Source organism: Plasmodium yoelii, assembly GCF_900002385.2.
Source record: "Plasmodium yoelii strain 17X genome assembly, chromosome: 11".
Lineage (NCBI taxonomy): Eukaryota > Apicomplexa > Aconoidasida > Haemosporida > Plasmodiidae > Plasmodium > Plasmodium yoelii.
Genome location: NC_036183.2, coordinates 886,637 through 901,934, shown reverse-complemented (window position 1 = coordinate 901,934; position 15,298 = coordinate 886,637). Strand labels below are relative to the sequence as shown.

Sequence of the window (15,298 nt, the reverse complement as noted above, 5' to 3'; positions counted from 1 at the left end):
ATTTTTACACTTTTACATTTTTACACCTTTACATTTTTATGTTTAATTTTTTAATTGCATATAAATCTTATGAGTGCTGCAATTGTCTATTTCAAGTTACACATTTTGGGGTCTCATAAAAATTAGTGCTAAACATGTACATATAGATATTTTTTTTGTTTTAAATTTGTTTTTATAATTTAAAAATTGTCTTTTTTTTGTATACTTTTTCGTTCCTTTTAATTTGATGCAATTAGAGCAAATTCTATAAAACCAGAGGAAATTATAAAAAAACATCATAAAAAAAATTACAAAAAATTACAAAACAACATCACAAAAAAAACATTACAAAAAAAGTTGTTTTCTCTGTTTTAATTTATTTAAAAACAAAATAAATATAATAAAATATTTTTCAAAAAAATATAACATTTTTATAACTAATTTCAAGCAAACTTTTACCCCTTTTTATAAAATGGGTGTTAAGGTATATTTTATTATGTATACAGAATAATTATTAAAAATAATAAAATTTATTTATATAATTTTAAAAAAAATAATTTCTTATAAAGTATTTGAAAATAGTATATCACTCCATTTTTTTTTTTTTTTTTTGTTTCTATTTCAATTTGAGTCTTATCTTTGTTATTAATTTTCATCCCCCATATAATATCCATAAAATGTGTCTAAAATGAAGGTAGTGGGATTATATATATTTTATTTGGTACCTTTTTTTGTTATTTCCTCTGAATTAAATGATTATGAAAAAATAAAAAATATAGTAAATGAAGCTAATGAGTGTTCAGAAAAAGACGTTGAATTTATGAACAATTATGTTAATAAAATGTATTGGGTATGGACTAATAATTTTTTCCGTTATTTAAAATTAAAAGCTTATATTTATGAGAATGATATTATTTATGATAAAATAATAAAAATGGAAAATATTATACAATTGTTAACAGATAATTTTATTATGTATAAAAATAAAGAGGAATTTATTAGAACTGCTTTAACTATATTATCAAATGAGAAACATTTAAAAAATGTAATAAATACATATGTTCCTAGAAATAAAATTAAATTTTTTCAAGATTTATCCGAAGACGAAATAATAAAACTATTTATAGACGAAAAAAATAATGTAATAAATTCATTTAAAAACATAAAAAAAATTGAAGAATTTCGTGATGTTGCCAATTCAAAATATTATTATCATAAAAAATTGTTAGAAAATAAACGGGAGCAAACAGTTGATGATACAATAGTTCCAGAAAAAAAAGAAAATCAAAATGATGAAATAAATAATAATGGAAATAATAAACAAGCAAAAAATGTCATCATATTTTATATGAGTGATATATTACCAGTTAAATCTATGAGTTTTGATTTTTATGACAAAAATAAATGGAGTACCTATTTTTATTTTAACAATGATGAAGAGCGTATAGCGATAGAGAATGATTCTGGTAATAACTTTTCCAATAAAAATTCGGTTATCGTTTAGATTTTTAAAAAAAAAAATTATTTCATAGACATACATATATGCATACATTTATTTCATCATATTATGATGTAACTCCCAAATATATATATTTACACAAAAATTGGGATTTTTTTTTTTTAATAAAAATTTATAAATGCTTCTATATAGTATGCTCAAAAAATATATTGTTTAAAAAACCATAAACTTACACTAAGTAGTAGGCATATCAAAATCAACGTCGTTATATGCAACGAAAATGTTAACTACGCAATTTATATTTTCTACTACAACAAATATATAATAAAATAGGGTCCCTTAAATAAAATGTAATGGAAAAAAAAATAAAGAAAGGAAAAAAATTAATATAACATAGTATAATGCAGTAAGAATATCATTTTTCAATTGGGTAGAAAAAATTTGGGACAATCTTTTCTTTTAATTCAACTTGATTTTTGCTAAAATTTATAAAAAAATAATCCCGAATTTTAGAATACCATTTAACATTTGTTAATGCTGTTTTCTTGTTCTCTTCATTTTTATAAGTTTCAATTAAATCTAAAGCAGACATTTTGTATTTTATATATTTATTATATTTTAATGGATTATAATCCTTATTTTGTAATTCGATATTTGTGTCAATATCATTATAAATCGAGTTTATATCGCTTAAACATAATTCCAAAACATGTTTATCTTTCCCTAAAATTAAAAGTTGGAGAAACATAAAACTTGTTCACACACCATCTATATATCCGTAAATACATTCATTAATTTATATATATCTTTATGTGTGTATATTTTTATCCTATTTTTTTTTATTATTTTTCATCTTACCAACTTGGATCCTTTGGATTGGTCTTTTCCCATAAAGCAAAGACGTTGATGGGATTCTTTTGGGAATAAGATTTAACATTTAAAAAACACATAAAAATATATATAATTAAAAAGTAAGAAAATAAGCTAAGCAAAGAAAATACTCGAAAAAGAGTGCTTATGGCTTATGGCTTATGGCTATTCATTAATAAAGAGACCCCCCTTCTTTAGGCGTTTAAGGCATTTTCTATAAGAAAAAAATCATGTGTATACACTACAATGTATTATATATATATACATATACGTGGAAAGGGTCATATAAATTATTGTTTCTGGATATTTAAAAATTCTGTATGATGGAAGATTTAATAATATGTTATATATTTCAATTATATACAAATTTTATTAAAAATTTTGATTACGATTTTACTCAAAAATGGGTAATGAATATACATGGATATATGATAATATATATATTGTTATATTTTCTTTCATTCCCTTTATTTACAAATAACATTTATTATATTTTCTCATTGCATAATTTTTTTTTAAATATACCTTTGTTGTAATCAATAAATATTGGTTGGTGAAATTATTGTTCCTTTTTCCCAATATGCTTTTATATTTATTGTTCATATAATATTTTTTTTTGTGCACGTGCGTTAGTGGGATGGATATAAGACTATGCTATTAATTTTTTTAAAAAATAAATAACCTAATAAATTTTAAATGATTTATGTTATTATTGTTGAAACTATTTATAAAATATATTTAATGTCGAAAAACCATTTATTTTATTAGATCCTTATTTTATTTAATAAAAATACACAATAAAAGGGAACACATGTGTATATATATGTTTATCATCATATATAAAAATTTCAAAATGCTATTACAGGAACCCATTGTAAAATTGGTAAAGATTCAAAATGAAACATGTTTTATTTGCTCTTACATTTATTACTATATTAAAATATGATAATTTTTAGTTCGAAATATTATACCTTGTTCTGTTTGCACACACATCCGAATATTAATAAAATATTATATACATGTATGTATGCATATATATATATACAATAATATACAATGGAAATGCCCACAGAAGATTTGGAAAAGACATATTATTTTTATAAGCCCCATTAATATGCATATTTATCGTATCTTTACAAATTGGGTATATTCACCCATCTTTATATTTAAAAAAAATTGAGATAAAACATTTCAAAATAAATAATTTTTAATAAGAAAAATATAGAACATGTAATTTACACTGAATCTCTTTCTTTTTAAATATCATGAAATTGTGAGTCTTGTATTATTCCAATAGGAGAGGAAATGACAAATATTGTTCTTTTTTGTTAACGAAAAAAAAACAATAAATAATGAATATTATATATAAAATATTATATGTTTATAACCATATGCAAAGAGCATACTGATATATAAATAGATTTATCTCTATGAATATATACATATGTGCTTGTTTATCCACTAATTAATAGGCTAGATCTATGTGTACATATGCAATGGGATAAGAACAATGGTATTTATTTGAAATTCAAAGTATATATTTAAAAAAAAAAAATATAGACAATATAGCGATTTTTTAGCTACCTGAAAAAAAAAAAAAAAATAGCTACCCCAAATACTTAAAAAATAAAAAAAACATAAAAATATTGCACACACGTACATATATATATATTATATGGTTGTAAACATGTACGTTCATATCCTCAATGTAGTTACCAACTAGCCATGTAACACCAAAAAGGAAATTAACGAAAGAATCATCACCAAAAAAAAAAAAATATAACCAAGATAAAAAAAAAAAAAAAACAAATAATAAGTAATTAATATATATATTTGTTTATAATATTGATTTTTAATAAATATTATTTTTGAAATATATTTTTATATCTTGTTAAAAAAATATAAAATATTCTTTTAAATTTTATTTGTTTATTTAATTACTTATTTTATGACAATATTTTCTACATTCTTTTAAAACTAATTTTTTTAAATTAACATTTATTTGTAATATTAAAACATTCTTAAAGGAATTTGTTATTATTATTTTGCTTTATATTTAAAAAAATATTTAATACATTGTTTTATTGACAATTAAATATATATAATAATAACCTGTTTTGTGGGTTTGTTTCTTTTAAGACTTATTATTTTATTTTTCAAGTAAAAAAACGATAATGATAAAGTTATGTACTTTCCTATCGTTGTTCCTTATATTTTTTTTTTTGAATTTGAATGCGATAAATGGTTCTGGTAATACAGATGAAATAGCACTAGACCTAATAGATGTAGACACTATTTTAAATGGAACGGTTCCTGATGGAGATATGTTACATGAGAAAATTGAATATGATAATTACCGGATTCCAAACCTATGTCACTATAATCCGCGCTTCAAGGAACCACGATTTATAGAAGATAACAAAGACTATTTATATAACAAAATTGGAGAGATTAGTAATTCATTTTCTACTAATTTGAACAAGTATACAACATGCATGCACGAATTATATGGTTTATATAATGAGAGTATTGATGTAAGCATGGACAATTTTAGAAATGGTTATATATTTATGCAGATACATTTTTCAAAACATGAAAATAAGGATACTAATGTTAAATTAATGGTTGATATATATGGAAGTGTAGATAAAATACATTCAGATGGGATTGAATTAGCACAAGGGTCGTTTGAAGCCCAACTGAATCAATGTGAGTTGATCCAAAATAAAATTACCGCTCCTGTTACTGATGCGATTTTCATTATTGACGGTAATACCCCAGCTGAAGAAAATAATAATGCATCTACGGATAATAATACTAATTTACAGAGCGGAAATAGTCATAATAACTTAAACGATTTGTCTAAAATATATGAATCAATTGTGGAAAGTGGAATTGATATTAAAGAACATTTTATTACAGTAGATAAAATAAGCGAAGATATATTCAAGGTTAATAAATTAGAAAAATTCTTGACTAATTGTATGGTAATTGTAAATATTAATGGTCTACATGGTAATAAGGATGCATTAAAAAAACACATACGTCAAATGAAAGACAGAATATATCGCGAAAAAATATTTATTGATTTTAAGCAAAGTATAGTTAAGAAAGATCTAGAAGAATGCACAAAAAACTACACATTGTTAATGTCTAATAGTATAGCCTCTAAATTAATGTTTGTTTTTGTATTTATAGCAATTATCATTTATAGTTTGTAATAATTATATGTAAAGCAAAGCATATAGTGATTAAATTTTTGAAACAGTTATGATGATAGTTATTTTTATTAATTTGTTTTCATCTACATAAAAAATTGTAGACCATAATATATATCCACCTTTTATGTACATATAATGAATATATATACATATATATATGTCAAGTTTATTCGGTACCAAAAAAACGTATATATACATAGAAAATAATAATAATAATAATTAAAATAGAGAAACGCTATTATAGTAATCACAATGATATAAACGAAATGAAAATCATATAATCCATAGTGTATGCAAAGACGCACACTATGTACATGTGCATCATTCCAATGAAATATGAACTCAAAGATTCCAAATTACATATTTTTATAATTAAATTTTAAAAAAAATAAATATATAGAAACAAAGAAAACAAATATGCTATAAAAGTAGCATACTGTATTATATATATGTGTACGTTTTTTAAAAAATTATATTATGTTAAAAAAAATAATAATTAATTATATTGCAATTGAAAAACAAAAAAAAATTAACAGCTCCTATATGTCAATAATATGAAATATAGACTGCATGTGTTACCACTGCATGTGAGCTGGTAAAAGATTAGGGTTATTTCGAATAGGAAAATGTCCAGGATGTTTTTGAAAATGGATTTGCATAACAAAAATTTTTTTTTTTTCAAACCATTTATAGTAGAAATCGTCATTTTCATCTATATCAAGATTTGGTATTTTAAAAGCAATTGTTTCATAAGGTTCTGCAGCAAATAATAGATATTGATATTTTTTATCAGCTGGTTCAATTTTTTGTTCAAAAGAAGACATAAATCGGAATTTGGGTTTAGTATTTTCTTTTATATTTGGAAAAGATAATTCAAATAATATTCCAAGTTGATTTTTTTTATTTCGAACTTTTGTAACATCATATCCAGGTTTTCCAATTTTTATAATTTTTTTTTGTTCAGGTGGTGGTTTGCTTGATTTATTAATCATTATTTCATTTTTTTCTTTTAACAATCTTTGTGCTAAATTAATTTGATGTTTTTTTCCTTGGGTATGACACAAATACGAGCTTTCGTTATTATGCAAAGTTAAGCATAATTTACATTCAAACATACCAACATTATTTTTCAATATATAAGGATCTTTAGTTATATCAATATTTTCTAAAGCTAATTGTTTCAATCTTTCTTTTCTTTCTTGGTTTATATCTTCTCTGGTTAGTGGCATACCACTACCTGTTTTATGTCCCACTCGATTTTGAAAATCCATTTTTTTTTAATGTGTTATAATAAGTTATATATTATTAATTTATATATGTCTGTACTTTAGCAAGAAATATAAAATGTCGATTATAGATAAATTGCAAAAGTGTATTTGTGAAAAAAATATTTATACACAGTTTTATCGTTATGCAAAAATAGTTACACAACAAAATATTTCATTGTTAAGAAAATAAAAGTATGCAATATGAAATCGTGATATATTATATTATCATCGCACTGAACATTTTATATTGTACTATAATTTCGAATAAACTTAGTATAAATTATGTTCTAAATTATTATTATTATTGTGTTCTTCGTTTCGCATTGTTTTATTTGTTAGGGTTTCTTTTTCTCTATATATGGTGAAAAACGAAATGGTAAATCTTTTATTAACTTTTATCAGATATTTTCCTTGTTATATTTAAATTAAATTAGAGATGATATAATTATTTCCATAAAAAAGGAAAAATATTTAATTTTTATAAAATATAATTTAATTCGAATTTCATAATTTTTGGTAATATTAATATATATAATAAAACTATAAATGTATTATTGTTGTATTACTTTACATTTTTTCATTATCATTTTTTACTAAATAAAAATATGTATATATATGAATGTATTATTATTTTTTTTTTTTTTTTTTTTTTTTTTTTTTTAAATCCTTAAAAATTTGCTGGTAGGTGATAAATAGTATTATACTATAACAATTATACTCAATTTTTTTTTATTACAATAAAAATAAAAGCTGGTAAAATAATTATTATTACATAGTAATAACTCAAAAAGAACGAAAAATTGAAGATATAGTATTTTTGTTAATTAAAAAAATAATTAAATTTGTTTAAACATTCAAAATATAAGGATATGTATACATTTTAAAAAATATGGATTTTGAAAAAAAAAAATGAAATTCAAATAAAACCAGCATAATATACATACATATACATATACATAAACATACATGCATATGTAATATGTTCCAAATTCTATAAAGATGTTAAAATTTAAAATGTAATAATTTTTTTATTCATATAAAATGGATCTTCTTTTTAAACCAGACTTGTTAATACATAAAAAATTCAAAATATATAATGTGTTTCCCAAATTGTGTGATCAAGAATATATAAAACAATATATGTTATTATAAAAGCTACGAAATTACAAAATTACATAGATATATAATAAATAATTACCAATGATTTTATGAGCTTAAATTAAATATGCATATAATTAATAGAGATATAGCACACAACATTTATATATATATTTGTTTGCGTTTTTTTTTTTTGTCTGAATAAATAAAAAGTGAAATACAAAGATTAATATGAAGAGAAATGAACTACGCATTTAGAATGAACTGCCCATTTTAGAAATGAACAGAAGATGTCTAATATAAAAAAATGAAAGCATTTTCTATCTTATATAAATTAAATGCAAACAAAAAAAATAAAAATGATGAAATCTTATTTTTTTGCCTATATGCTAATAAATTATATTTTTACATTGGATCAACAGATGGAAAAATATTTGTTTTTAAGAAAAACGGATCATGTTTTTTTGATCACATTCATTTTGTAAGTGTAATTAAAAGTCGAACATCTGCAGTTATTACAAAGGTTAGCATTCTGTTCTGTATTTTTCTCATTTTTTCGCATTTTTATTTTAATTTTTCCCCCTTTTTCCTCATTTTTCTCATTTTTCTCCTTTTCACAGATTTTGATTGTAGACAAACTTAAGTTGCTAATTCATGGGACAAGCAATGGGGAAATATTTCTAATAAAAGAATACAAATTAATAACAAAAAAAGAGGTAAAATTAAAATGTGTGAAAGAAAATATATTTATGCTACAAAATAAATATCATAAAAATACTATAAGTAGTATTAACGTTATAGTAAATGAAGAGAATCAAATTATATATTTATTTATTGGTGATTTAGATGGGATATTATCATGTTTTATTTTAAATAAAAAATTAGAAATTGAAAATGAAAAAGATTGTATATTAGTTATTGATAAAATAAATGGTCCAATTAATAATATCGAAATATCAAAAAACAACATTTTAGTAACATGTGAAAAATATAATACAATTATTAGTTTAGAAGATATTCTTTTAAAAAGAGAGAATAATAAAATAAATAATTTAAAAAATATAGGAACAAAGGAAAATAAAAATTATTATAAATCTATATTTTTAAATATAAAAAAAAAAAAAAAAAATGGGAATAGAATATTAAGTTTACGACAAAATGGACGTATTTGGTTAAGTAATGATGAAAAGGTGATAAATACTTTAGTTTTTTATTATTCTTCTTATTATTTTTTTTATCTTTTTTTTTTTAATACAACCAATTGTAATAGTAACAATAACTTATGCGATAAAATAAAAAATTCTTTTTTTTCTTTTAATTTGTGTAAAGAATATTTTATTAATAATAAATATTTTATTACAATAATACACGAGATCTTAGAAAAATTTACAACCTTCAATTTGGTATTGAGGCCTAATTCAAATGTTTGTTACAAATTTACAAATTCGCATTTTATCATTTTTAATCAAACACATCCGCTTGCACACTTTGATGATGGAAATAGTGGAAATAATAAAAATGGTACATATGGAAATAGTGGGAGTGGCGGGGTTTTGGGTTATGGGGAAAAAGAAAAAATGGATGAGGCAAATTTAGAAAGAGATATAAATAATGTTCGAAATTTTATAAGCGAAAAATTACAATGTGAGTTAAAAAAAAATGAATTAAAGAACGATAAAATTATTGAGTGTCTATCTTTTATCTTAAACAATTTGAATGATACAAAAGATATATTGAACAGAATAAGGAATGAAAAAATATTTATAATTAATATTAAAACTATAAATATAGAAGAAATTATAAATTTAAATTTTGAGTTTTTATGTACAGAGAAAATAGAAATTGTTGATAAATTAAATAATTCTATTTCTCAAAATTTAATAAATAATAAAATAGAAGACTCTGATTTTTTAAACAATACAACAACAAAAAAAGAAAATACTAATAAATATAACAAATCTTTAAATTGTGAAAATAAAATATATATTGAACAAAATAAATATAAAAATTATTTATTACATGATACAATAATTGATTCTATAAAATATAAAAATAAATTATATATATTATATTATTGTGAAAATATGGATAATGATATATATTTTAATTTTAATATAAAAGACAGTATGTTTATTTATCCAAATTATTATCAAAATAATATTCAAAATAAAAAAAAAAGTTATTTTTATTTATGTGAAATATATTTTCAACAAAATTATGAATTAATAAAATATATAATTTATCATATAAAAAAAAAAAAAAATAATCAACTAAATAAATCTAATATTTTAATTTTTTATTTATTTATAAACATTTTTAAAAACTATATGAAAAATGAAAAAAAAGATACAAGTTCAAAATATTATGATCCTAACTTTTTTTCATTTATTGAAAAAAATATAAATAGTTATGATAATATAATTACTAATTTATATAATTTTGAAAACGCTAAAAATGTTTTAATCAAAAGTATAGAGCAAATAAAAATCAATATTGAAAAGATGTTTGCAAAATTTAAGGGCAACAAACATGGCAAGAACACAATTTTGTTAGCTGATAAAAGTTGTATATATCAAAAGGGTTTTAATTTTTTTTGTGATAATACATATAATATTAGTGATAATGCATTTTTATTTTTTCATTTCAATATTAAAAAAATAAAAAAATTATATAGAATACTAAAAGTTGTCATAGATAAATATAAATATATTTTTCAAAAGATTATAAACATTGTAATATTTTTAAAAAAAGACAAGAAATATTTTCCTTTAATTAGTGATGAGGATTTAAAAAATGGAGATTTATTTATTAAGTTTATTCAAAATGACGAATATTTGTTATTCCAAATTTTATATTATTTTTATATTTTCCTATTTCTCGAAATTATAATTTCAAATTATACACACAGAAACCATACCTCATTTACAAATTTCCCAACGCATCAAGGTGGAAGCGATGAAAAGGGAAGCGATGAAAATGAAAAAGGGTACACAATTTTAAGAAGCAACTCGTATAATATCTTATATAAAACCAACTGCAAATGTGATGGTTCATATATTGGGCATATTGGTGATGCAAACAATAAAATGTGTATAGACAGTAAAAAATGTTATTTTTATGATACTAGGATGGAGACGAAATATAGATTTAATTATATAAATTTGAATAATTCTGAAATTGGTAAAAAAAACAATTTTTTTTTGAAAATTCAAAATCGTAGCATTATAAAATCTATGGTATTATATCGAAATATAAATTCTTTGATTGCTTTACGATTTTTTAAAATGGAAGAAAAAGAAAAAAAAAAGCTTCTTATGATATATAATAATATAATATTTTTAAATAAAAAAAAAAAAAAAAAAATTGATAAAAATTTTTTATTAAAATTAATAAAACAAAAAGCAGGAAAATATGCAATTTATTTTACTACCAATTTGGTGAAAGAACAAAATAAAAATAATATTTCGTCTTTTTATGAAATAAAAAAAAGTACTAATTTGAATTCGTCACATTTTATTTCAAGATCTATAAATTTAGGAAATAATAAATATAATATTAAAAATTTTGACAACATTCTTAAAACCATTTTTTTAATAAACAATATTAAAAAAGAACGAAATAATATAGAATATTTAAAATATATAAAAAAAAATATAACTATTCAAGATTTATTTAAATTTACAAATAAATTATATCTATATAAAAAAATATTACAAGGAGTATATATTATTGATATAAATAAATACAAACAATTATATGAATATTTATTTTTATTTGAAATTTTGTCTCCGTTTTTTCATAATAATATGTGGATACATTCTTTTTACACAAATTATGGCGTAGGCAATGGAAATAGTTATAGCCCCGATTCGATTTCTACAAAATATGAAAAAAAAAACATGATAAATCAAGAACAAAATTCATGTCAACGTATTGTAAATTTTATAACCAATACAGATATAGAATATTATAATAAGTTAATTAGTACAATCAAAAATAAAAATATTTTTTTATTAGATATTTTGTTGGGAATATATTATACTATAACCACTGAACAATATGTTAATCCTAAATCAATTATTAAAAAATTTTTTAATTTTATTTATTTATGTGACTATATTAATTACATTAAAATAAATAAAAATAATTCCACTTTAGATGATGACAAAAAGAATAAATATCTTCGTTTATGGAGTTATGGCCCAAACGGGTTTGTCAAATGTGACAAATTTTCCAAATTTTCCAAGTTTGACAAATTTGCCAAATCTGCCAAATCTGCCAAATGTGATGATGGATATTTATTAAATAAGACAAATAACAAGTTTATACCATCAAATTCGTTGCAAAAAAAAAAAAGCAAAAAAAGCAAAAAAAACGAAATCGAAACAAATTTTTATTCCAACCATTTTGATGACGTATTGAATGAATATATTGATCTACGAAACAGCGTTTTTTTAAAAAAAAAAAAAAATAAATATAATAGACTAATCTATTTTAAAAATTTAGATTTGTTTAATTTTATTAAGATTGCATATCTTTTGTGTAAAATTAAATTAGAGAAATATTCTTATTTAAAAAAAAAAAAAAAAATTTGGAGAGGGATATCGGGAAAATACTATAAGTTATTTCAAGATAAATATGACAATGTTGAAAAGGCTGATTCATGTAATAGTTATTTCAAAATTTTTTGTTATGATAATAAATTATACTATTGTTTATGTTGTTATAAAATTTGGATGAAAATAAAAAAACAATTCAATTGTAAATATAATATATTTAATTTATATGGGAAATATTCCTATGTGTGCAAAAGGGGTATATTAAATAAGCGCTATAGAAAAAACGATAATAATAATAATGATTATTATTATTATTGTACAAAGAAAAGGGAAGACATGAAATATATCTATAATGAATGGGATGAACATATATGTGTTGAATTGTTGGAATATATTAGTAAAAGAGATAAAAAATTGTGTAAAAATAATTTAAAAAAAAAAAAAAAAAAAAATTTATATAAATTATTCCACATTTTGGTAGAATTGAAATGGAAGAAAACGATATTGTTATTTTTAAATATTTTTAAAAAACACAGATCAAAAGAATTATTTTTTTTGTTATTATTATTAACTAAGAGAACATTTCGAAATAAAATTTATACAAATAAAAATATATGTAGAAAGAAATATATTGTTTGCAAAAATGATAACTATACAACAATTTTCAAAAAAAATTTATATCATTTTTATAATAATTATAATACTATTTTAAGAAATAAAACAAATTTTGAAAATAATGCAATGATTTTTTTTTTGTTATTTAAGTTAATGGGAAATGGAACTAATTATTATTTTGTGATAATGCTTATAATTTATCACTTTTTTTTGGACAAAATATTTTTTTTAGAAAACATAATATCACAAAAATATAAAATACCCAAGGAATATTCTTTCCTATTATATTTATTCCTATTTAAAAGGCCTCCCTTTTTAAAAAAAACTTCTTTTTTTAAAAAATATCTTTTTTTTAAAGATTTTTTTTTATCTTTTCATAGAAAAGGCCATTTTTTATTCGCTGATTACCCATTTATAAAAAATATTTTAACTTCATGTTACAAATTATTACTATTTGATAATTCGAATTATTTAATTGTTTTAAATAATTCTTTATATTTCCATTTTTTAAAAATATATAGATATTTTTTTGATCAAATTTCTTTCAATTTTTCTTATTATCATTTTGCTTTTTTTATGCTTATTTCTTATTTTTATCTTGGATATTTTAAATATACCATCAAATTTTTAATCCTTTTTTGTGATATATTTTCAGAATTCTATCATATATTTCAGTTCACAAATAAAGAACAAGGATGTTATAAAAATAATGAAACAGACCAAAATAAATGCAACCAAAATAAATGCAACACAAGTATATTTCAACATACACATATTTATAAAGATCATATTTATAAAGATCATATTGATTCCTTTATTGGGAATATAAATAATATACTTCACAAAGACATTCCAATTATTTTTAAAAATAAAATAAATAATAATATTTCATTTTTTGAGATAAAAAAATTTAAGGGCGTTGCTTCAGAAAATTACATTCTTCAAGATACACAAACTGATATTAGACACAAAAAAGAATCATTAAAAGGGCTCAGTCGAATTTGGCATGACAATGAAGATGAAGAAAAAGATGAAGAAAAAGATGGAGGTAATAATGTCGACGATAATGTCGACGATAATGACGATGCCGATTTATTAGTTAAACAAAGTGGGTGCTTAAAAAATGATATTCTAAACGACCTTGACGTTTTGACACATTTCTTTTATGAATTATTACTAAAATTATTATGTGAAATAAATTTCAAAATATTTGCCAATCAAATTGAACTATTTATATTTCGACACAATCAAAACTTAGATATATACATACAAATTAGTAATTTTATAAATCATTCTTATGGAAAATGCACCTTGCTTTATGCCAAAAATCGAGACCATTCCGAAGTCGGAAGCAGCGAACAAAAAGGCGAAGTAAAAATCGAACAAAAAAGCGAACAAAAAAGCGAACAAAAAAGCGAACAAAAAAGCGAAGTAAAAAGCGAAGTAAAAAGCGAAGTAAAAAGCGAAGTAAAAAATATGGGGACGGGAAATATAATAAACTTAAATTTTTATGATAAAAAAAATAATATTCATGTATTTTTAGAGATAATAAATTTATTTTTTAATATATATTATTATTTGTTTTCCATTAAATTAAGTTTCGAAAAAAAAAAAAAAAATATAAATAAAAATAAATTTTATAGCAAATATCTTTTAACCATCATTTCAATTTTATTTGGATTTGCGTCAAAAACTGAAGAAAGAGACAGAACAAAAAATAAAATAAAAGGAAAAAAAACACAAATTATTTTCCCATTTTTTAAAGATATATATTATAATAAAAACCACAACAAAGAACAATTCTATACTTATTTAAATGGTATGAAAGCAAAAATAGCAAATGTGGAAGTGCCAAATGTGGGAATGCCAAATGTGGAAGTAAAAAAAGAGGGACCCTCATTAGCAGCCCTTTTTTGTGTATTGTGTATTATTCAATATGTTAATTATTTTAAATATATAAAGAAAAAGATAAAACAAAAATTAATTTTTATAATTAACTTTTTTGGTGCCAAAGAAAATATGTCATATTTAAAACAAGACTGCAAAGAAAATATATCTTCGAAAAATATTCATGAAATTTATAAAACAATTATAAAAAACATACCACAAAATATAAAATAGTTTGCATGGTTGTTTAAAAAAATTTAAAAATATATAAAAATTCAAATATTGTTTTTTTTATTTTTTTTATTTTTTTTATTTTTTTAATTTTTTTTCCCTTTTTTTTGT

The 15,298-nt window shown here is 20.7% G+C and overlaps 5 protein-coding genes across 5 annotated transcripts; 3 read left to right on the top strand and 2 right to left on the bottom strand.

The window, feature by feature from the left end:
- Nucleotides 1-667: 667 nt before the first annotated feature.
- On the top strand, nucleotides 668-1,483 carry PY17X_1120500 (conserved Plasmodium protein, unknown function; the record flags this gene model as incomplete). The annotated part of the gene is made up of 1 exon (XM_726142.2): nucleotides 668-1,483. The coding sequence occupies one exon, from the start codon at nucleotides 668-670 to the stop codon at nucleotides 1,481-1,483; it is 816 nt and encodes a 271-aa protein (XP_731235.2).
- A 370-nt stretch (nucleotides 1,484-1,853) lies between these two features.
- PY17X_1120400 (ATP synthase-associated protein, putative) lies at nucleotides 1,854-2,375 on the bottom strand (the record flags this gene model as incomplete). The annotated part of the gene is made up of 2 exons (XM_022956506.1): nucleotides 1,854-2,161; nucleotides 2,297-2,375. 2 exons carry the CDS (start codon nucleotides 2,373-2,375, stop codon nucleotides 1,854-1,856), a joined length of 387 nt encoding a protein of 128 aa, XP_022812402.1.
- Nucleotides 2,376-4,482: 2,107 nt separating this feature from the next.
- Nucleotides 4,483-5,529, top strand: PY17X_1120300 (secreted ookinete protein 25, putative; the record flags this gene model as incomplete). The annotated part of the gene is made up of 1 exon (XM_726144.2): nucleotides 4,483-5,529. One exon carries the CDS (start codon nucleotides 4,483-4,485, stop codon nucleotides 5,527-5,529), a length of 1,047 nt encoding a protein of 348 aa, XP_731237.2.
- A 575-nt stretch (nucleotides 5,530-6,104) lies between these two features.
- On the bottom strand, nucleotides 6,105-6,800 carry PY17X_1120200 (splicing factor 3A subunit 2, putative; the record flags this gene model as incomplete). Its single annotated transcript, XM_726145.1, has 1 exon — nucleotides 6,105-6,800. The coding sequence occupies one exon, from the start codon at nucleotides 6,798-6,800 to the stop codon at nucleotides 6,105-6,107; it is 696 nt and encodes a 231-aa protein (XP_731238.1).
- A 1,402-nt stretch (nucleotides 6,801-8,202) lies between these two features.
- On the top strand, nucleotides 8,203-15,190 carry PY17X_1120100 (uncharacterized protein; the record flags this gene model as incomplete). Its single annotated transcript, XM_726146.2, has 2 exons — nucleotides 8,203-8,418; nucleotides 8,516-15,190. The coding sequence occupies 2 exons, from the start codon at nucleotides 8,203-8,205 to the stop codon at nucleotides 15,188-15,190; spliced, it is 6,891 nt and encodes a 2,296-aa protein (XP_731239.2).
- Between the last annotated feature and the right edge of the window lie 108 nt (nucleotides 15,191-15,298).